This window comes from Rhincodon typus, chromosome 2 (genome assembly GCF_021869965.1).
Source record: "Rhincodon typus isolate 14 chromosome 2, sRhiTyp1.1, whole genome shotgun sequence".
Classification (NCBI taxonomy): Eukaryota; Metazoa; Chordata; class Chondrichthyes; order Orectolobiformes; family Rhincodontidae; genus Rhincodon; species Rhincodon typus.
In genome coordinates, this window is record NC_063333.1 from 31,767,052 (window position 1) to 31,789,859 (window position 22,808).

Here is a 22,808-nt window from a genome sequence, read left to right on the forward strand (position 1 = left end):
TGCTGCTTGGCCTGCTGTGTTCATCCAGCTCTGCACCTTGTTGTCTCAGATTTTCCAGCATCTGCAGTTCCTACTATCTCTTAACAGGAACGATGACCATTTGTCCCAATTTGACAGTAAGGTTTTTTTCTTAATTCATTCATATGATGTGGGTGTGGCCAGCATTTATTGTCTGCCCCCAGTCGTCCTTGAATTGAGTGACTTGCTTAGCTATTTCAAACGGCAGTTGAAAGTCAACCATATCATTATGTGTCTGGAGTCTCATGTAGGCCAGATCAGGTTAGGATGGCAGATTGCCTTCCAAAAGGACATTAGTGAGCCAGATGGGTTTTTCTGATAATCAACAATGGCTTCATGGTCATCAGCAGATTCATAATTCCATAATCTTTAATGAATTCAAATTCCACCTCTGCCACGTTGGTATTTGAACCTGGGTCATCAGAACATTAGCTGATTTTCTGGATCAACAGTTTAGCAATAATACCACTCAGCCAACACCCCCTCAGTATAAAGTTATTCATCCCAGCAGTGAGTTGAGTAAATTGTCTCTGACCGGATTTAATTTTCAAGGAAGTCGTCTAAAACTGTACACAGTGCTGTGGTAAAAGTGATAGTTTTGTGGTTATGTCACAGGGCCAGGCTAATGCTCTAGGGACAAGAACAGAAATCGCTGGAAAAACTCAGTAGGCTTGGCAGCATCCATGGAGAGAAAGCAAAGTTAATGTTTTGGATCCACTGACCCTTCTCAAGAAAGGTTCCATTTTGTTCCGGATATCCAGCATCCATAGTTTTTTGGTATTTTTTGTTTAATGCTGAGCATATGGGTTCAAATGCCACCATTGCAGTGGGTGGAATTTAAACTCAAGTAACAAATTTTAGTCTCTGTATAGGTGACAATGAATCCATAAGTAAACGCTGTAATATCCTTTACAGAAGGAAATCCTTTGCCAGAGGGAAATCTGCTATCCTTATCTGCTTTGGCCTGCATGTGACTCTAGGTACACAGCAATGTGGTTCACATTTAATTGAACTCTGAAATAGTCCAGAATGCCACTTAGTTCAACAGCAATTAACGACATGTAATAAATACCAGACTGCATTCCATGAAAGAATATAAAAATAAAATGTGGTCTTGATAAAACTCTGCACAACTGCAGTAAATTTCCCTACTTATTTATCCAATTTTCCTTAATATATTCCATTTGCCTTCTTAATCACTTGCTGTACCCGCATACCAATTTTTGTAAGTTCTTCATTCTTTCTTAACTTAAATAGTTAATAGATCAGTAAGCTTCCCATGGTCAGGAAGGAGAGACCACAGCTTGAGTGAGACATATTGTTCGAGGATTTTGGAGGCGCTGGGGGAATTTAGTGCAGAGGGGAAGAGGACCTTTGTGCTTGCTTTTTTGGTTCATAGTTTGAAAGGTTTTTTTTTAATAGACAGAATAAATTAAAGCCCAGGATCAGGGGCTCAGCATAAAACAAAGTGACATCACAGGAAAACCAGAAGTTCACTGGTTGGTAATAGCTGCTAATTTGATAATCTATTATAGGTTACTTTCACTTTGAAGGTAAATAGGTGAAATACTTATAGATTGCAAGCTATAAGACCAGTAGGATTTACAAAAAATAAATTACGAATTAGGTTATTAAAATAGAGATGCTGGGCCAGGCAATGTGTTATACCTGCATGATATGGGAGTTGGTGGCCTACCCTCTTCCTTTGGGCAGCAGGTACAAATGTTGGAAAACATGTGCCAACAGATTCAAGAACAGCTTCTTCCCTGTTGCTATCAGACTTATGAATGGACCTCTCATGTTTTAGAGGTGATCTTTCTCTATATCTTCTCTGTAGCTGTAACACTACATTCTACATTCTGTTCTATTACTCTGATGTTCTTATGTATGATTTGCCTGTATTGCACACAAAACAATATTTTTCACTGTATCTCAGTTCACGTGACAATAATAAATCGAATCAAATGTGGTTCATAGTGACCACGTCTGTAGCAAATATCGGTTGCATGAGGATCTCTGGCTCAGGGTTGATAAGCTAGAGTCCGAGCTTTGAACACTGCGACACATCGGCAGGCCGGGGGGAACGGGCAGTTTCCTGGACTCTGTTTTAGAGCAACACACCCCTTAGATTAACTATCTTGAATTAGGTCAGTGGTTAGAAACAGGAGGGTGTGACTATGAGTGAGGCAGGAAGAGGGAAATAGGAAGTAGTGCTGAAGAAGCCTCAGCCATTGAGACTGTCTAACAGATTTGAGATTCTTGTTCCCTGTGTGGAGGAGTGCAAGGGATGTAGGGAGGATGAACAAATTGACCATGGCACCATGATAGAGGGAGCCATTCAGCATGGGGAGAAAAGACAAATGCGGTTGTAATCAGGGATAGTAGAGTCAGGGAAATAGATGCTCTTCTCTGTGGCTAGGATTGCAATTCCCGAAGGTTGTGTTGCTGCCTAGTGCCTAGGTACAGGATATCTCATTTGCGCTGCAAAGCAACTTGGAGTGGGAGAGGAAATATCCAGTTGCCATAATCCACGTGGGTATCAATGATATAGGTAGAAACAGGAAAGAGGTTCTTCTGAGGGAGCAGCTAGCAGCTAAATTAAAATGCAGAACCAAAAGGAGAGTAATCTCTGGATTGCTAGCTGAGTCACAAGCTAATTGGCACAGGGTCAACAAGATTAAAGAGCTCTACCTGAATCATGCTGGGACAAGAGTCCTGGTGAATCACATAACTAAGGCTGTGGATGGGGCTTTAAAGTAAATGGGGTTGGGAGCGGGGGGATGAATCATTTGCATGGAGAATTATGGAAAAAATTAAATGTTAAAAGTGGGCTCAGGAGAGGTGGTTGATGTTCCAGTGTGTAATAGGATAGAGTATAGAAAGGGTGATGTGTAATGAGCCAAACTTGATTAGGGAGATTAAAGGTGAAGAAACTTCTAGGGGGCAGTGACCATAACATGATAGAATTCACCCGGAGAGGGAGAAGGTGGAATCAGATGGAATGATATTACAGTGGTTAACTACAAAGACATGAGGGAGGAACTGGCCAGAGCTGACTGGAAGGGGAGCTACCCGGGAAGATGGTGGAGCAGCAATGGCAGGAGTTTCCGGAGGAAGTTCGGAGGCACAGCGGAAATTCATCCCAAGGAAGAAGCAGCATAATAAGGGGAGGACGAGGCAACTATGACTGACAAGGGAGGTCATGATAGCATATAAGCAAAATAAAAAGCATAGAATTTGGTGAAGAGGAGTGGGAACTCATTGGTTTGGAAGCCTTTAAAAGCCAGCAGAGGAAAACCGAAAAAAAAAGCAATAAAGGTGAAAGAAGACGAAATATGAGAGGAAGCTAGCTAAAAGAAGATTAAATAAAAGAAGATTGCAAGAGTTTTCTTTTTAAACTATCTAAAAAGGTACAATTGCAATGTTTAAAAGACATTTGGATGAGTTCATGAATAGGAAAGATTTGGAAGGATATGGGCCAAACGCAGGCAAGTGGGACTAGTTTAGTTTGGGAACATGATTGGCATGGACTAGTTGGACTGAAGGGTCTGTTTCCATGCTGTGTGACTCTATGACTATTTTACTTTGTTTTGATTAGATAACCAAACCTAATCCATGGTAATATGTTGCCCCATACACCATCGAGCTCTGAAGCCTTTTGCCAATCCAAATGCACATCATTTATAGGTTCCCCTTTATCCAACTTGCTTATTACTTCCTAAAAGAACACAAAAATACTTCTCCCACTTTCCAGTTTCCTTTTATCAACTCTCTGACTCATTTTTTAAGAGGACCTGAAGTTACACTTTTACATTTTAATAACCCTCTGTCTGTAAAACTATATATCAAGCAGATGGCCTTTACCCACTAATTTATCTAAAACTGTTGAGATTATGCATCACATTGAACAGTGTCTGGGATCAGTATAAATATGTAGAAGAGGGCAAATTCTAAGAAGATTTCTGAACATAGTGTAACATGGGCTGTCTGCGGATGAGAAAAAGTTATTAAGTTGGCAAAACCTGGTCATAAAATTTAATCTTTGAATTGAACAAGAAAACATGATTGAATAACAATAAATGCTTTCAGCAGAACCAACTGAAATTATTCAGTAAGAGAGAGTTATTCTTCAAAGAATGCAATAAAATATGATTTATGACTCTTTCTAAAGAACATATCAAGTGACATTAGAGACACTTGTTTTTCCAGAGTTAACAAAAGCAAAAATCTAAGGAAGTTTAACACATGGCTTCAAAGCCGTACCGTATCAATGATTGTACTATAATGTGAATTCAGGACTTCTATGCAATCTTATTTCAAAATTGAATGTATGTACCTAAATAACTACTTAAGGAAGTAAAACAGATTGGAAAAAGAAAGGACCTTAATAGAACTTTTTATAACAGGTTTTCTATGAAATCTCCTAATAGTATGATTATTTTTCAAAGTCATAATTCATTATTATTTTATCACATGGATTACCGATTAACGTTTTCTTTCTGGTTCTAGTGTTTAAAGTTGCTCAAAAGTTATAGACTGAGGATAATAGCATTCATTCTGGAAATCTCAGGATCAGTCTCATTGTCACTGCACATATAATGATAAATGACTTCAATGATAAATATAAAACCACTCTGACGGATTAGGGCAGCAGATGCCTGGGAACATCACTACTTGCTAGTGGTGCAGGGAATGCAGCACCTTGGTACATGCTCAATTCAACATTCAGGTCCATTCTGCTCTGCTACATAGGACATTTCGTTCCTCATCATTGATACTTTAACTTTCTTTTATGATTTATTTTCCCTAGATCACATTCCCCAGCTTCAAATTTTAATACTTTCAAGCTGCCATAATCTCTCCAAGCTTCAATGCTCTGTGCTCCAGTGGATTGGAAGCTTTTATCTCCACATTCAAATCCCTCCACCACTTAATCTCACTGTTCCTCAGTAATTTTCTTTGTCCTCAAGACTTTGTGCATACTCCTTTAACAGACAGTTAAACACAGAGTTCCTTCTCTTCTAATAACGGCCACTGTTCTCTAAACACTCAGAATTCCCCATCTGTTTCTCTCTCCCAACCCCATTCTTTATCATTTTCAAAGAATTCCTCAAAATGTATACTTTTAAATTTGTTTTCAGCCCACAACCTAAATCTACAGTTTTGTCATGTTTTATTTTTCTCTTGCTTTGACTTTTACTCCTGAGTTCAAAACACTGTTTTCTTCATGAGCACCACAGTAGAAATGGAAGTTGTTTAAAAAAAGTAGCTCCTACCTCTACAACTAAAGAACCAATGGGGTTTTAACTTCAGGACGTCTCAGCTTTGATGTTAGATTGGTAATTTCAGGATAATACAGTATAACGTCAGTTCTGTTCCTAGTCTATTGCATGTTCATTTCCCCATTTACATGAAAGTATTAGAAACCTTATCCCAGGTGGCAAGCAATTAGGAAGGCAAATGCTAAGTTAGACCTTTCTGCAAAGAGCCTATGAGTAAGAGTGCTTTGCTGTAATTATACAGGGTTTTAAAAGATCATACCTGTAGAACTTCACCCAGTTTTATTCTCCTTACCTAGGAAGTATATACTTACTTTAGAAGAGGAGCAACACAGGCTCACTAGACTGATTCCTGGGATGTGAAGGCTTTACCGTGTGGAAAGATTGAGTAGAATGGGGCTGTTTCTAAGGGGACTGATGAATAAAATGAAAGGTACAAAATTCTAGGAAGGCTTCACATAGTAGATGCTGAGTAGATGCATTACTTGCTAGCATGTTGTTTCCCCTGAAGGGTCTAGAACTAGGGATCATATGTCTCAGGGCAAGAAGATTCAGATTGCTAGATTTTTGGGTATAGACAGAATGAAGCAATAGAGTGGTAAGTGGGTTTGATGTTGAGGTTGAAACACAATCTTACTAAATGGCAAGAGATAGTAGGAACTGCAGATGCTGGAGAATCTGAGATAACAAGGTGTAGAGCTGGATGAACACAGCAGGCCAAGCAGCACCAGAGGAGCAGGAAAGCTGACGTTTCGAGCCTAGACCCTACAAAATGGCAAAACAGGATTGATGGGGCCTTTGGCCTATTTTGGTTTTTCACTCTTATGCTTCAAGAGACTTGTTTGTTGCAGTAATTATCAACAGTGGTCACTACTGAATAATGATAGCACTTTTCTATTTTTTAGTTTTTACTGCCTATTTGATATGCACCACATTCAACAGAACAGTGGTGTATTTAAATTTAAACAAAATTTGATCTTTAATGAAACACCTATATCTACATCTCTTAGATGAGTATTCACCTGCTGTGTTGGATAACGTGGCAATTTTCAGAACCATATCAGTGTAAAATACCTTTATAATGTTCATTACAGCAAGCACAGGAATTTATGAAACTGAGTTACTTTTATATATCAACTTTGCTCGAACAGAAGAATAAGTGTTAAATTTGGTGCAGAGATCTTGCTGCAGCTGTCAGTGTTTAGTTTTGGCTGCTATTAGTATCGCTCCACACATGCACTCCTTCTTCAAAAAAAAAAATTAGAAACCGAATCATAACACTTCTATATCACAAGTGTGTGTTTCACCTTCCACCTCCAAGGATGGCGTTCATCATACAGCTGAGGACTTGTTTTCCTGAGACTACCACAAGTGACCTTCAAAAGGAAAAGAACAGTGGAGAATAGAGCAAAAAAAAGGGTTGCAGAAAGCAGAGGAAGGTCAAACAACTCAGCCATATGCATAATCCAGCAGGATCAAAGCTCAAACAATTTCAAAAGCTTTAAAACATATATCTCATTTCAAAAAAATGTGAAAATGTAAACAGCTTTGTCCCCCAAAAATTAAGTTTGACTATTTAATAAGTTTTTGCGTTTATTTCTAAATGAAGTTGAATATTTACAACTCAAATTTGGTGTGGCAAACTGTTTGAAAGTTTATGACTTAGAAACTTTGTTTTCGTTGCAAAAGTACCAATGTGAATGACAATTGATCAATTGTACAATTTTCAGTAATTGCCAGAGGTAGATTTCAGGATGTCAAAATAACACCTACTCATCTCAGCATATAATAGTAAAGACAAATGTTCTGACTGTTTAAATTGTACTAATGCAGCTCATGCAATAAAAAGCAATCAGAACAATTTTCCATTGACTATAAAATTCTGAAAATTTAACTTGATTCTGCAAATAGTATAGCAGGGTCAGTTTTTCTTGAACCTTTTGCATGTAAATTGAGCAATTTTTACATTTTCAAACTTTGGCAAGGGTAAAGCTGTAACAATTTAATGCAGTTCTTTGGCAGTACGTAAAACAGCAACATTGTGATTCTGTTGGCGATAACTGACGATACTTGTTGAAAAGAATTCTAATTATGTAGTCAAACTTGACTATCAGCTCAAATGGAAAAGGATATTTTGCTAGCTGATATCTATGAAGCTTTCAAAAATATGGTCAAAAGGTAGCAATACTGAAATATTCGGTAGCAGGAGTGCATTTTACCTCATGCAAAGGGTGAAAACCCATTGCTCACCTGGTTACTATGCACAAAGTACTGACATGTATGGGCAGCAGAAAGAACAGGAGAATAAGTAGAAGAATAAACAGGTTCCTACAGACATGAGCAAATGCAGAGTAAGACAAATAAGAAAAAAGGCTTAGTGGAGAAAAAAAAACCTGGACGCACAAACAATTAAATTGAACATTATCGCACATAGTAAAAAGGTGTACTAAGACACATTAACCAATTCCTACCAAAACACATTCAGCAGCATTCTTGAGTTCCTCAGACATGCAAGATAATAGCTATTTAGAAATTTATTAATATTAGCTAAAATTTTAACTTGCAACTGCATGGATCATCATAAGACATTTTACCAAACTACACAGGCAACTGCTGACCATTTCATTATATTGGAGAAAAAAAAACCAACTGTTACTCATTTTCTTCCTTATGAAGGTGATTTTCATTCAAACTGAAACTTTTATAAATGAAAATGAAATCTGCTTTTGGTCAAAACACAGCAGCTTCCCAAATGAATAAATTACTATTAATCAAGTTAAAGCAGGCCAACAATATTGAACGGTATAGCATATAAAAACTCTTCAAATACAGCCGAGTTTTAAGCACAATTTACAAGCACAAAATTGCAGCAACATCTTACTGGGAATAGCCATAATATCTTTCAGAAAAATAAATATTAACCTAATCCTTGTTTAAAAAAAGAATTGAGTGAGCTTTGTGGAGGTAACAGGGGTCTCACCTGCTGGCTGTAGAGCTGGCAAGGGATTGATGTCTCCCGGTTTTGAGAATGGCCTGTCTAATCAGAAATCACTCAATTTGCACAGGTTTACCTGCTGTGCATATTTCACGATGACTAGCCCACCTACAGTAGGGTCTATATTCGGGCAGTGCGACAAGGACCTTAAAATGATTATTTGTCCACTTAAAGATTGCAATTGAACCTGAAGAGTTGAACATAGGCCTTCAAGGCCTGGACTTAAATCAGGGTGGAGGTGAGAAGACGGTGGGAAGAGACTGACCACATGGTGCTGATTAAATACCCTACCTGCCTCCCAACTGCTACTCAGAGAGGGCAGAGATACCTTCCATTGTTACTGATATCTTACAAATATTTATCCGATTAGCAAAAGGTCGGTTATTGCATTTTCACACCCTCACAGCATTAAAATAACTGCAAATCAATACTAATTTCTCCATTTACGGTGTAGTTGCATTCTCACCTCAAAGAATAATTCATAAATTAAAGTAAATGCACACAGACAAAAAAAAAATCAATAGAGTGCAATGAGGAATTATACTTGGGTTTCAATAAATTAATTACGAAAGCACGTTAAATCAACTTGTTTCATATTTCCTGGAGTTTAGAAGATTCAAGGGTAACCCAATGATAATGTTCAAAATGACAAAGATTTAGTGGAGGAGATGTAGAGAAACCATTTCCTCTGATGAGTTATTTGGAACGGGAGGCACAACCTTAAAATTATAGCCAAGACTGAAGTCAAAAAATACTTTTTCGACGAAAGGTAACAGCAACCGCGAATTCATTCATCACAAAAGGTATGGTTGTGCACCATTTGAAATAATAAGATGGATATCAGCAGGTTGCTTATGAGGTAAAGGGACAAACCTGTATGTAGCAATGACTGATAAATCGAGTTGAGGTATAGATAAAATGATTTTGTTGAACATCTGATCAGGTTTGAGATACAATGCATACTCTTTTTCCTATGTTCATGGTCCATATGTTCATTCCAACATTTTATATTTGCTCTGAAACAAATATTGATGCAACTACCATTTTCAAGAATTCCTCTTCAATGCATAGTGGGACAATTTGCAGCTTTCCCGACTGTGTGTGTAACTATTTTAAACAATGGTACACCAAAATTACTATGCCACATTTCGACTTCAGTTTCTAGGAGAGCAAAGTAAAGCATTCCCATGTGGTAAATTGTCACAGCGTTCTTTAGAAAATGGGTCAATTCATTTACAGTACCTTTTTAGTATTTGCCAGTATATTCTTCATTGAAATAGTTTCAATAATTATAAATTATTTCAAACATATGAACATACGAATGTGGAGGAATAGGCCATTCAACCCCTCAAGTCTGCTCTGGAATTTACTAAGATGAAGGCTGATCTGATTGTAACCTCAAATCCACTTTCCTCTAACCTCTGTAACTTTTCAACCCCTTACTTAAGAACAATCCACCTCTGACTTAAAAACTATTTAGAGACTCTGTTTCTACTCCTCTTTAAAGAGAGCTCCAAAGACACCTGACCCTCAGAAATAATTTCTTCCTGTCTTGGTCTTAAACAGGTGAGCCCTTATTTTTGAAACAGTGATCTTTAATTCCAGAAAATCCCACAAGAGGAAAGATGCTCTCCATCTGAAGAATAAACCGCCATTAAAAGCGCACATAATTCACCTAATTTCCTTGGATAGCAATTAAAAAATATTACAGCTGAAGCCATCAAACCCACGAAAATACGCGTTCAATTATTCAACTCCTAATTGTTCACCTTGTGTTTAATACTCCTAAACCAAATCAAGCCAACGTACATAAATACAAATATATAATCAACAGCAGAATGATTTAAGACAAAGACATTGTGTGACTCTGGGGGAATACAAACTGTCAACACACAATATGAAGAATCATATGGAAATCAGTATCAGGAAAACTAAAAATCATTACAATTTTTGTAACACACATTCCCCATGCCCAGATAAAACTTAATTTAAAAAAAACATGTAATCTGAAAGGAAAGCTGCGTAACCTGATCACACGCAAAAGCAGAAACTGTGTCCTTTCCCAGAATTTCTGAAAGTGTATACAATTGAGGTAATAGAACAGGGAGGAATTATTGGGACATCAAAGGTCTGAATAACTACAAAATGAGATGCTCAATAAACATGACTGCTAATGTAGCAATCACACAGGAATTACAATTCTAAGAGGAATAAAGAATATAAACACCTCCTGGGAAAAAATAATATGCAACCCCCAATCGAATAGTAATTGAGGGAAAGCCTCTGACTCAAATGTCAGTGAAATCCTCCTTGGTTCTGCTCACTTTCTCTCTCCACCTGTAGTTATACAAAAATTGGAGTGATCAACTAACATTTGAAAGGATAACGATTGTAGCTACTGCCTTCAGCTCAAACTAAAACTTGCAATGAATACCCCAACATCATCAATTTTACTCACAGATGGATTCAATATTTTACAAAATTGAAGCAAACATTTCTTCAAATATTTACAGCACCAAATCTCAAAACCAACTAATGTCAAAGTTTGACTAAATGATCCATCAGGTATTTATACACACTCAAACTTTATGTAGAATGATCATACAGTCTTCTCCCATCCTACTTTGGTATAATTAACAAAGATGTAAGTAGACAAAGCTTCATAATCATTACAGCCAAGAATGCTATTACATTAAGGGGACAGATAGGACTGAAAGGCACTTCCAGTGGAGATACATGGGGTTAGTCTGCCCAATGGGAATGCAACATGTGTCGAAAAATTCTACTTATGAGGGATGTTGGAATTTTAATGGCAGAAAGCTGGAAGGAGGAGTATTACTTCTCAACTCACAGCATCACAACCTATACAAATATAACAACTGTTAAAGGCTACAATTTCAAACTCAAGCTTGTTGTATTATGTTTAAGAAGAAACAAATATGCATCTTTAATTCAGTATAAATGCATTATAAGTGCAACGGCTTTCAGTGGTATCATGTGCTGGCTGAATAAATTGGGTCCATATTTTCTGGAGTTTAGAATAATTTACAGGTGTTCACAGTTTCAGCCCAAGGTGAAAACATGCCTTAATTGTAACTCTGCTGTAAATGTTTACAAGATTTGACTAAAAGTATAAACCAAAGGTTATACAGATACACATCACAAACATAGATACAAATACAGACATGCATAGCACTGACTGGAACAGTTTTCCCTTCACTTGGCAATATTTCCCTCCACAGTCAATTAACTGTGTTAATTTATACAATTTTTTGATCATCCTTCATACTTTATCTGGCAACAATTGAAGCTATAACTAAGCCCACAATCACCAACCGAAAAGCAGCCATTTACAGATAGTATGAATTAAACATAGCATTCCTAACAACAGCCAAAAACATAAACAAGTGCAAAAGGCAAACACCTATTGAATCCCCAACAGACATTGTTGGTCTTACCCAGAGCTGATTAGAAATACAGATGTCATCAGTAACCTCTCCTTTGTCCTACAGGTCGAAACAAAAGGGAAAGATGGCAAAAACAGTTCAGCATGCTATTCATTGCAAATTTGTTAAACGAAGTCAAACTCTCAGATCGATACACATGTGAATCTTTTACAAGCAGCATATGATTGAAATAAGACCAACAAGTGGCCTCTTGCATATTCAGCTACCTTTAGGAGATGGGTCACTGAGATCCAATGGAAAAGCTCTGCTGTACTGCAAACTTTAAAACAAAACTTAACTCACCACTAAATCTAGAAAATGTTGAGTGAAGCAGACCTATAAAGTGACTACTTTGACTCACTAACATGAGTTTTTCAGAATTTTTAATTGCATTCTGTAGGAGTGTTATATATCAACTTTGTTAATGGTTTCACTTTCAGCTATACTAGTTAAGTTGAGATAATCTTTGCTGAACATTTCTACGTCTCGCTTCCCTTCCACGGGACAAATCAGATGCTGGTGTCTGGCTAAAACAGATGACTTCCAACTTGCAGGTCCTGTTATGGATAAAAGTGTAAACCATTTAAGTGAATTACTGCAAACTTACTATAGCCCTTAATAGTGCATTTAAAAACCCTGGCTACTAATCGTACTTTAAATTCATTAATTTTGGTAGCACAATGTTCTGATGCTTGATTTGCATTTGCTGATATCTGGTAGGTGGTGGTGAGCTGCTTTCTTAAACTGCTGTAGCAACATCCACAGTACTGTTAGGAAGGGAGTTCCAGGATTTTAACCCAGCTCAGTGTAATGTACATCAGTTGTTACTAAGACTAGATCTCAGTTTCAGGTTTATAAATTGCATTAAAATTCCACGGGTTGCTGTGGTGGAATTTGAACCAATGTTTTCAGGCCATTAACCTGAGCCTCTGATGTACTAGTCTTACATCATCACTACTATGCCAACATCTTCCATGACACATTTCCTCAAACTGAAATTGTTCCACTGCCACGTAATCTTCCAAAGGAATACAGCATGTAGCTATGCACTCAGGTAAAACTAGTGACTGACTTATTAATTGATCTGAGCCATAACAATTCAAATTAATATTAATCTCCTTGGCAATATTTTGGCTCTCCAACTTTCCTTTACATCATAGACTAACATACTATTGTGAGCAAGCTACCAACAACTGCATTCAATGCAATATATAGCATCAGACTCCCTCCTCCAGCCACTTTCAAATCTCAGATAAAATGACAAACTAATGCCAGATGAATTGAGATTACAGTGTATCATTATGAAACAGAAAACACTTTTCACCAATCGGAATTATGCAATGTATCATGCTATACAATTTACAATGTATCATGCTCACCTACCTCCGGTCACAAGGTAAAGTACTAGACTGTTTTTGAAAAACTGCATTGCAAGTAAACTACAATCGACAAACTCATGTAACCATTATTTAAAAATTTTAAAAATGGCCTATTGATGGGTGAAGGAAGAAGCTAAATTAAGTTTTCAATTGGACTTATTTTTATTCACTCATGGGAAATAGGCATCACTGGCTGAGCCAGCTTTTATTGCCCATCTCTAGTTGAGGAGGTGGTGGTGAGCTGCCTTCTTGAACCGCTTGCAGTCTAGGTGTTGTAGGTAGACCCACAATGATATTAGGGAGGCAACTCCAGGATTTTGACCAAGCAACAGTGAAGACTGGGGATATATTTCCAAGTCATGATGGTGAGTCTCTTGGAAGGGAACTTGAAAAGTGGTGGTGTTACCATGTAGCTGCTGCCCTTGTCCTTGGATAATGGAACAATCCTGAATATTTACATTTCCATGCTCAGAGAAGGGTTTTGTATATGACAAGGTATTTACTTCTAGCAGATTATCTTGTGAAAATTAAAACATAATGGACACTAAATTGGATAGATCCTGAAGCAAATAATTCCAGCATCAGAGATAGTAGGAACTGCAGATACTGGAGAATCTGAGACAACAAGGTGCAGAGCTGGATGAACACAGCAGGCCAAGCAGCATCATAGGAGCAGGAAGCCTATAATTTCAGCATCAGCTTGGTCAGACTAGAAGCATAAAGTTCATTAACATGGTCACCAGCACAACCACTGACAAGGCAGTGCTTGCCCTGCTCAGATTGCTGAGAAATCCATTGCATTTCACTTGATTGCGTTTACTATTTGATATTGTCTGTGGAGTATTCAACCATCATTTGTCTGTTATACAAATTAGCCTCATGTGAAGTTTGAAATGTTAACAGTATAAGTTGCATTTATTGTTGCAGAAACTAGACTTCTTCAGTTAACAAAACAACATAAGAGATTTGAAACAAGTTCAAAATCATGAAATAAAAGGGCCAGTAGCAACATGGATACAAAATTGGCTGAGCGATAGTAAAGACAGAGTAATGGTCATTGGATACTTTTTTGGTTGGGAACAGGTTTTGAGTGGAATTCCTCTGGGGTCATTTGGACCTTTGATTCTCCTGATATATATTATTATCGTCAAGATCTTGATGAGCGGGGAGAATTTGAAAGTCTGCAGATGTCTTAAAACTTTGAAAAACTGACTAGGGAGGACAGCGTAGAACTCCAAAAAGACATAAGGAGTAGGTGGACAGTTGGCAGATGAAATTTAATGTAGAGAAGCATGAGGTAATGAATTTTGGGATAGAAATGTCGTTAGATAGTACAAAATAAGAGGTACAATCAAAGGGATGCAGGAGCAGAGGAACCTGGGTGCACATGTACTCAGATTATTGCAAGTGGCAGGACAGATTGAGAGAGCAATTAATAAAGTATACAGTATCCTTACCTTTATTTATAGGGGTATACAGTAGAGGAGCAAGGAGGTTATTTTGTATAAAACACTGTTTAGACTTCAGCTGGAGTACTGTGTACAGGTCTGGGTGGTACATTGTACGAAGAGTGAACACATTACAGAGAATTCAGAAGCGATTTAACAGAAAGATTCCAGGGAAGAACAACTTTAGTTATGAAGCTAGATGGAAGAAGGTGAGACTATTCTCCTTGGAGGGAAAGATGCAGAGAGGACATTTGGTAGGAAATATCATGAGCAGGCTGGATAGAGGAAATAGGGAGAAACTGTTCTCACCTGCAAAAGGAACAAGGCAGCAAAAGAAGCAAGGATGATGTGCGCAAAAAAATTTTTCACACAGTGAGCAGTGAGAGAATGGAATTCACTGCTTGGAAGTGTCGTGGGCTGTCTTGAAGACTTTTATCAGATCATCCCCTAACCAAAATTATAAAGAAAATAGGCCTAAATTGCATAATCTGTCCTCATAAACCTGTATCCTGAAATCCAGGTACCATTCTGGTAAAAAGGTTTTGAGATGATTTGTAGCTCGGGTTGTGGATGAGGTTGTAGACTTGCTCGCTGAGCTGGTGTGTTTAAATGCAGAAGTTTGGTCACCTTGCCAGGTAATATCGTCAGTGCGCCTCAGATGAAGCGTTGGTATTTTGTTCAACTTGTCATTTGTACACCTTGGTTTGCTGGGGTGTTTGGCATCACTTCTGGTTCTGTTTCTCACTGGTTTGTATATCGGGTCCAGTTCAATGCGTTTGTTGACTGAGTTCCGGTTGGAATGCCAGGCCTCCACGAATTTCTTGGCACGTCTGTGTTTGGCTTGTGCTATTTTGGATGTGTTGTCCCAACCGAATTTGTGTCCTCTTTTGTCCATATGTGTTGAGACCAGTGAAAATTGGTCATGTCCCTTGTTAGCTAGTTGGTGTTTGTGTATCCTTATTGTCAGTTTTCTTCCAGTTTGGCCTATGTAATGTTTCTCACAGTCCTTGCATGTTATTTTGTATATTATGTTAATTTTATTGGTTGTGGGTATGGGGTCCTTTACGTTCATCACTAGCTGTTACAGTGTGGTTGTTGGTTTGTGGGCTGCCCTGATACCTAGGGACATCTCTGATGTGTCTGTCACATACAGTAGGGTGACTAGTGCATCTGGCTGCGTTTGGTCTTCTTGTTGTGGTCTGTCATGGAGGTAATGGCGGATTGTGCTTTTTGGGTACCCATTCCTTTTAAAAACTCCATACAAGTGCTCCTGTTCTGCTTTGCGCAATTCTGGGTTGCTGCAGTGTGTTGTGGCCTGTTTGACTAATGTCCTGATGCAGCTCCGTTTATGGGTGTTGGAGTGGTTGCCGGATCATGAGAAGCATTACACAGGCCAAACTGGAAGAAAACTGCCAATAAAGATACACGAACACCAACTAGCCACCAAGAGACATGACCAATGCTCATTGGTATCAAAACACAAAGAAGGACATGAATTTGACTGGGATATCACATCCATAATAGCACAAGCCAAACAGAGACATGCCAGGGAATTCCTGGAGGCCTAGCATTCCAACCGGAACTCCGTTAACAAACACAGTGAACTTGACCTGATATACAAACCACTGAGAAACAGAACCGGAAGCGATGCCAACCACCCCAGCAAACCGAGGCATATAAATAACAAGCAGAACAGAACACCAACACTTCACTGGAGGCACGCTGACAATGTTACCTAGCAGGGCGATGGAACATCTGCAATCAAGCAGTTCAGTGGTTTGGCGAGCAAGTCTACAACCTCACCATTCATGTAAATCTATGTTGTGCTCCCTCCAAGGCCAACCTACCCTTCCTAAGGTGTGCTACCAGATTTGCTCACAGTACTCAAAGAGAGGTCTAACCAGGGCTTTGTATAACTGCAGCATTTGTTCTGCATCCTTGCTCTCCAGTCCTCTAGATACAATAGCCAGCATTCCAATAGCTTTCTTGACTACTTTCGGCACCTGTTCGTGACATTTTAAAGACCTAAGCACCTCAACCCCTGTCTCTTTGGACATCCAGTGTATTTACCTTCATGTCACCTAGACAGTACCCTGATCTATTGTTTTTCAGTCCAAAATGAATAACCTCACAATGCCAAAATCCATCTGCCACAGTTTTTGCCCATTCACCTAGTCTATCAATATCCCTTGGTAGTTTTATGCTATCATCTATACTGTTTACAATGCTGCCTAACTTTTGTCTCAACAGCAAATCTGGATATATGACTTTCTATGCCAATAGCCAAGTTGTTAACAAATAATGTTAACACATGAGACCCTAACAAAGGGACATCACTAGTCACATCCTACCATTGAGTACATACTTGGTTACATGCCACTCAACCGGCTTCCCAGCCACGTCAGAAATTTGCCCTCAATTCCATGGGCTTCTACCTTAGTTAACAGTCTCTTATGTGGGACTTTATTATATGCCTTCTGGAAGTCCATATAAACAATAGCTATAGCCATTCTCTTGTTTACTATCTTAGTCATCTCTTCAAAGAATTCAATGAGGTTTTTCAGGCATGACCTACCTATTACAAATCCAATCTGGACAATATTTCACATTATTAACTAGATGATACTGTATTGTTGTAGCTGCACTGGAACATCTTGGCTAAGGGAACTTCTATTTCTGGATGTTGGTAGAACCCATAGCCTTTGTATCTTCAGTCATTTCTGGACATGTGGAATGAATCAAATTTCCTGATGACTTGCATGTGTGAGTCAGAGATGAACCACCCACTTGGTATATCTGGCTGAAGATGACTGCAAATGTCTGAGTGCTGACCTTTGCACTGGTGTGCTAGGATTCCTATCATTAAAGATGGAGATATTTGTGGTGTCTCCTCCTCCTCCAGGGAGTTGTTTAATTTTCCATCACAATTTGCGACTGGATGTGGCAGAACTGCACAGCTTTGATCTGATCAGTTAGTTGTGGAACTGTTTAGCTCTTTCAGTAAAAGCTGCTCCTTCTGTATGCCAATTGATCTTGCATTGTAACTTTCAGGAACAGCTATTCCTGGCATTCTATCTCCACTCCTCACTGCACCAAGGGTCAGTTCCCTTGTTTGATGGCAATGGCAAAGCTAAGGACATGCTGGCACCTGTGGTTGGTGCTGATGGGCCACACTGCCCAGTTACAAATTGCTAGTCCTTTTCTGATTTGATCCGAGATAACACGACAATAGTGCCACACAACACTATGGAAGGCATCCTCAGTATGACGATGGGATTTGGTCTGCATAAGGACTGTGATGTTGTCATTCCCACCAACACTATCATTGACAAATTCACACATAGCAAGTAGATTAATGAAGATGAAGTCAAGTAGTTTTCATCTACCTGAGCTATCTCAATACCTTCTACATGCCCAGTTTGATTGCTGTGTGGGGAACATGAACACAGCTTAGAGGGAAGGCTGCTGCTAGGATCTCTCCTGCCAATGGTAAAGGACAAAGCCAGGGATGGAGGAGGGGGTCTGGAACTCCAGATGTAAAGTACAATTTGGTGAGGATGTTTATATTAGTGAGGATTGGTTAGCTCAGTTGGCTGGAAGGCTGGTTTGTGATGCAGATTGATGTCAACAGTGTGGGTTGAATTCTCGCAATGGTTGAGGCCATTATGAAAGTCACTCTTTCTCAACCTTTCCCCTTGCCTGAGGCATGGCAATCCTCAGGTTAAACCACCACATATCTCTCTCTCTATAATGGTCTATGGTCCTCTGAGATTATGGCGACTTTACCTTTCTGCTTGTGATATTATAAACTTCAGAACTTTAATAATTCTTTCAATCCATGAAGAGTTAAGAAAAACTGTTACACATGAACGGATCAGCAATAACTCTGTCTGGAATAAGCTGGTAAGGGACAAAGACAGGTTGTCATACATGGGATTGAAAGCAATTAGCCATGCCTGGCAAAAGAAGGAGTTGAAGCTACATGAACAAAACAGTTTTGACACCTACTTGATAACTGGCTGCCATAAGGAAAATAACTGCGCTGCTGAAGAAATTAAGGAGTTAATTGCAAGACAGGCTGGGTCTTCAAACAGACAGTTAAGGCCAAATGTAACAAGGAACAGAGGAGTTATTTCTGATAAGGAAGCAGGCTACAGAGTAGTAGAACAGTAATTAATACTTTGGATGAAAGAATTTAAAAGATTTTCAATAATACTACACCATAGACCTGAAGGATGAGAAACTGTACAAGAATTCAACACCAGAACTCTTCATCTGAACTTCGAAGAACAACACTGCACAATTACCAAACCCTGGACATCAGAGATAGACACTGTTGGTAGCTAAATTCCACTAGTAATTGGATAATAGCTAAGTAGAGTTGTGAGATGTAATTTCCTTACTCGAGGGGTCTTATTTTGGTTGCTACATGCAATAAAGTTTAAATCATTGTTTCAGTCTTAGATTATCTGTGAGATTTATTAATAAGTGGCTGAATTACAGGTAGCTTGTGGTGGTTTATCTAAAACATGCTTGACTAGTCTGTGGGACAGCTCTCCCAATTTGGATACAAGCCCCCAGTAACAAGGACTTTGAAGGATTAGTTGGGCAGGATATACCATTGTTCAATGGAGAGTAGTCTGTTTTGTTGATTCTTATTCGACATTTTTGTTCATCTCAAAAAGGATCTTGATGTCCTTTTTCATAAGCCATTGAAAGCTAGCATGCAGGTAGTGACATTGTGATAATATCACTGGATAGCAATCTAGAACCCAGGGCTAATGATCTAGGGTTGTAGATTGGAATCCAACCATGGCAGCTGGCTAAACTGGAATTCAACAAAAAAAAATGGAATTAAAAAAAGCTAGTTTAATGCAACCATGTAGACATTATTGAATGTTGTAGAAACCCACCTGGTTCAGTAATTCACCCAAATTCAATCAATGAATAATAAAAGGGGTTCAGTAAACAATTTGTCTGGCAGATGGTATGTTAGCCTTTATTGCAGGAAGATTTGAGGACAAGAGCAAATGAGTCTTGCTTCAAATGTATAGAACACTGGTCTTGTACATATCTGGTCCCATTGCCCAAGTAAATAATATACTTGCCACAGACAGAATGCAATAAAGATTCACCAGACTGATTCCTGGGATGGTGGTACTGTCCTACGAGGAACAATTGACGAGACTGGGCCTGTATGATGTGGAGTTTAGAAGAATGAGAGGTGATCTCTCAGGAACCTACAACATTTTTAAAGGGTTAGAGAGAACATATGCAGAAAAGAGGTTTCACCTGGCTGTTGGGTTCAGAGCCAAGGGGCACAGTTTCAGATTTGGGACGGAGATAAAGAGGAGCTTCTGCATTCAGAGGGTGGTGAATCTTTGGAATTCTCTTCCTCAGAGGGCTGTGGAAGTTCAGTCATTAAGCAAGTTCAAGATACTGATGACATCAAGGGATATCATTGCATATTGAATAGAGGCAGTTGATCAGCCGTGAGCTAAAATGGTGGAGCAGGCTCCTATGTAGTGTTTTGAAACAGCCGAGTGGCATACTTGGCCATTTCAGAGGGGAACAAAGAGTCAGTCACATTGGTGTGTATACAGAGTTACACTTTGGTCAGACCAGGAAAAGGTGGAGGATTTTATCACTGGAAGCATACTGGCATATCAGAAAGGGTTTCTACAATAATCAGGCATTTTCATGCTCATTATTAATAAGACAAGCATTTTATTTCAGATTCACTAATTATCTTCTTGTGTATTATGTAGCGTTCTGATCACCCTGCTATAGGAAGAATATTATTAAATTGGACAGGGCGTAGTAAAGATTTATCAGGATGTTACCAGGACTGGAGCATTTGAGTTATAGGGAGAGACTGGATTGGCTGCGACATTTTCTCACTGGAGCATGAGGAGGTTGAGGAGTGAGCTTATAGAGGTTTATAAAATCATGAGGGGTATAGCTAAGGTGAATAGCAAAGGTCCATTCCCTGGGGTAGGGGAGTTCTAAGCTAGGGGGCATATTTTCAAGGTGGGAGGAGAAAAAATTGAAAGGGACCTGAGGAGCAACTTTTTCACACAGAGTGTGGCTCGTATGTGGAATGAACTGCTGGAGGAAGTGGTAGAAACAGGTACAGTTACAACATTTAAAAGATAGTTGGATAGGTACATGAATAGGAAAGGTTTAGAGGGATATGGGTCAAATGCAGGTAAATGGGACTAGTGTAGTTTGGGAAACTTGGTCGAGATGGATGGTTTGGACTGATAGGTCTGTTTCTGTGCCGTATGACTCTATGAAATTTTCTCAATTACTGAGGTGGGATTTGATCTTATGTCTCTGGAGCATTAGTCCAGATTTCTGGATTACCAGTTTGCTAATATTACTGTTGTGTTACTGCCCCCTAGATGAAAAGAGGCTGAAGGGGAAAAAGAGTGTATAAGTGTAGATTTCTTACAGAAGTATAGTTTTCTCACAGATCTGTTGTAAGAGACAAATATATAGGTTAGGGTTAAAAGTAAAGATGGAAAGAGCACTTGCTGCTGCAGAGACAGGCAGCTAGTTGGAAGATTAGAGAGGCTCCATCTGCTCTCTCAGGTGGATGCAATGGTCCCTTGGCATTATGCTGAATAAGAGAATGGGAGTTATTCCTGCACATCATACAAAAATACAAATTAGAAGCAGGAGTAGGCAACCTGGCCCTTTCAGCCTCTATTGCCATTTAATAAGCTGATCTGACTACTCCACATCCACACATACTCCTAATGACGTTTTATTCCATGGAAAATCAAGAATCTATCTACCTCAGCCTTAAAAAGATTCGAAGACTCTATTTCCAAATCCTTTTGGAGAACTCCAAAGACACCTGACCTTCTGAGAGAAATGATTTTGGTCTTAAAATGTTAAGACTTTATTTTTAAATAGCGGACTTTAGTTCTATAATCTCCCACAAGAGGAAACATCTTTTCCACATCGCCCCTGTCAAGATCCCTCGGGATCTTATACGTTTCAATCAAGTCGCCTCTTACTCCTTTAAATTCCAGTGGATAAAAGCCTAGCCTGTTTAACCATTTTGCAGAAGACAACCTGCCATTTCAGCTATTAGTCTAATAAACATTAACTGAACTGCTTCCAAAGTATTGGCACCTTTCCTTCTATAAGGAGATCAGTACTGTACATAGTGCTCCAGATGTGGTTTTAATAATGCCCTGCACAGCGGAATCATAACCACTTTACTTTTGTATTCAATTCCCCTCTCAACAAACAATAACATTCTAATAGTTTTTCTATTTACTTGCTGTGCCTGCATACTAACCCTCTGTGACTCATCAACTAATCTTTTGCAATTTGTCAAAAGTGCTTAAAATGACAATACAAGTCATTTATGATTTTCAAGTCCTCGATTCTTTGTATTGTGTCACTAACCATTCAACTCTCTACAACTTCGAAAACCACAATGTTTTATGTAGACACATCCACGATCAATAACATTCCATCCTTAAATTCCAAAGTCACAAACCAAAAGAAGGGCATATGCTTTTGCTGTTTACTCAGTTAGAAGCATTATATATACAACATTTCATTTTGTAAACAGCATTACCTTTTTGATGTAAGAATGCTCTGTTTCTTGAAATTGGGTAGAGCGACTGGTTCTGGTCATTTTGCCATTATCCTGCTTCTTGTTAATTCTGTTCCTCCAGTCTTCTTCTCCACTTCTCTTCAGCAAAGCCATCCTGGGAAAAAGGGTCCTGGCATAAGTCACACAATCACATTTAAGGAGCACAATCGCCACGAATAGAGATAGATTACATTGGCTGGACAGTGAAATACTCAATTATGAATGTAGAATAGTTCAGAAGATTCATGACGCTTATGTTATGACACTTCTACGAGAGAACAGGCTTAGCTTTGCCTATCACTACAAGTGCACCCCATGTGATGTCCTTTACTGTTATCAAGGCCTGCCCAACTGAACTGATGCAAGTCTGTGTTGTGCCATTACATGAATGTATTTCTTGTCTCCAGTCTATGAATTGGAACCTTTTTATTTGGATAACGTCTCTTGATTTTTTGAACAAAAAACTTTATTGAGCCACATTTGTGTGTTTCAGTAATCTTACTACTTCAATAAATTTTGTATAGAATTGATAGAAAACCAAAGCAATGGTTTGGATGGTCATTGTTTTTTCAATAAACAAATTAAATTTAGGATTTTACGGCCTCAATACCTTACATGAGTATTCTCC

At 38.7% G+C, this 22,808-nt stretch overlaps 1 protein-coding gene across 5 annotated transcripts in view; it reads right to left on the bottom strand.

Moving 5' to 3' along the window:
- The window catches only part of svila (supervillin a), a 165,023-nt gene that overhangs the window by 55,687 nt on the left and 86,528 nt on the right, over window positions 1–22,808 (bottom strand). For 3 of the 5 annotated variants that reach the window (XM_048609398.1, XM_048609389.1, XM_048609378.1), the window contains 3 exons: window positions 22,163–22,295; window positions 11,751–11,798; window positions 6,605–6,673 (listed from right to left, as the gene is read on the bottom strand). In XM_048609398.1, coding sequence (XP_048465355.1) covers window positions 6,605–6,673; window positions 11,751–11,798; window positions 22,163–22,295 — 250 coding nt within the window. The remainder of the gene's footprint in view (window positions 1–6,604; window positions 6,674–11,750; window positions 11,799–22,162; window positions 22,296–22,808) is intronic. The other 2 variants (XM_048609384.1, XM_048609403.1) reach the window with 2 other exon arrangements.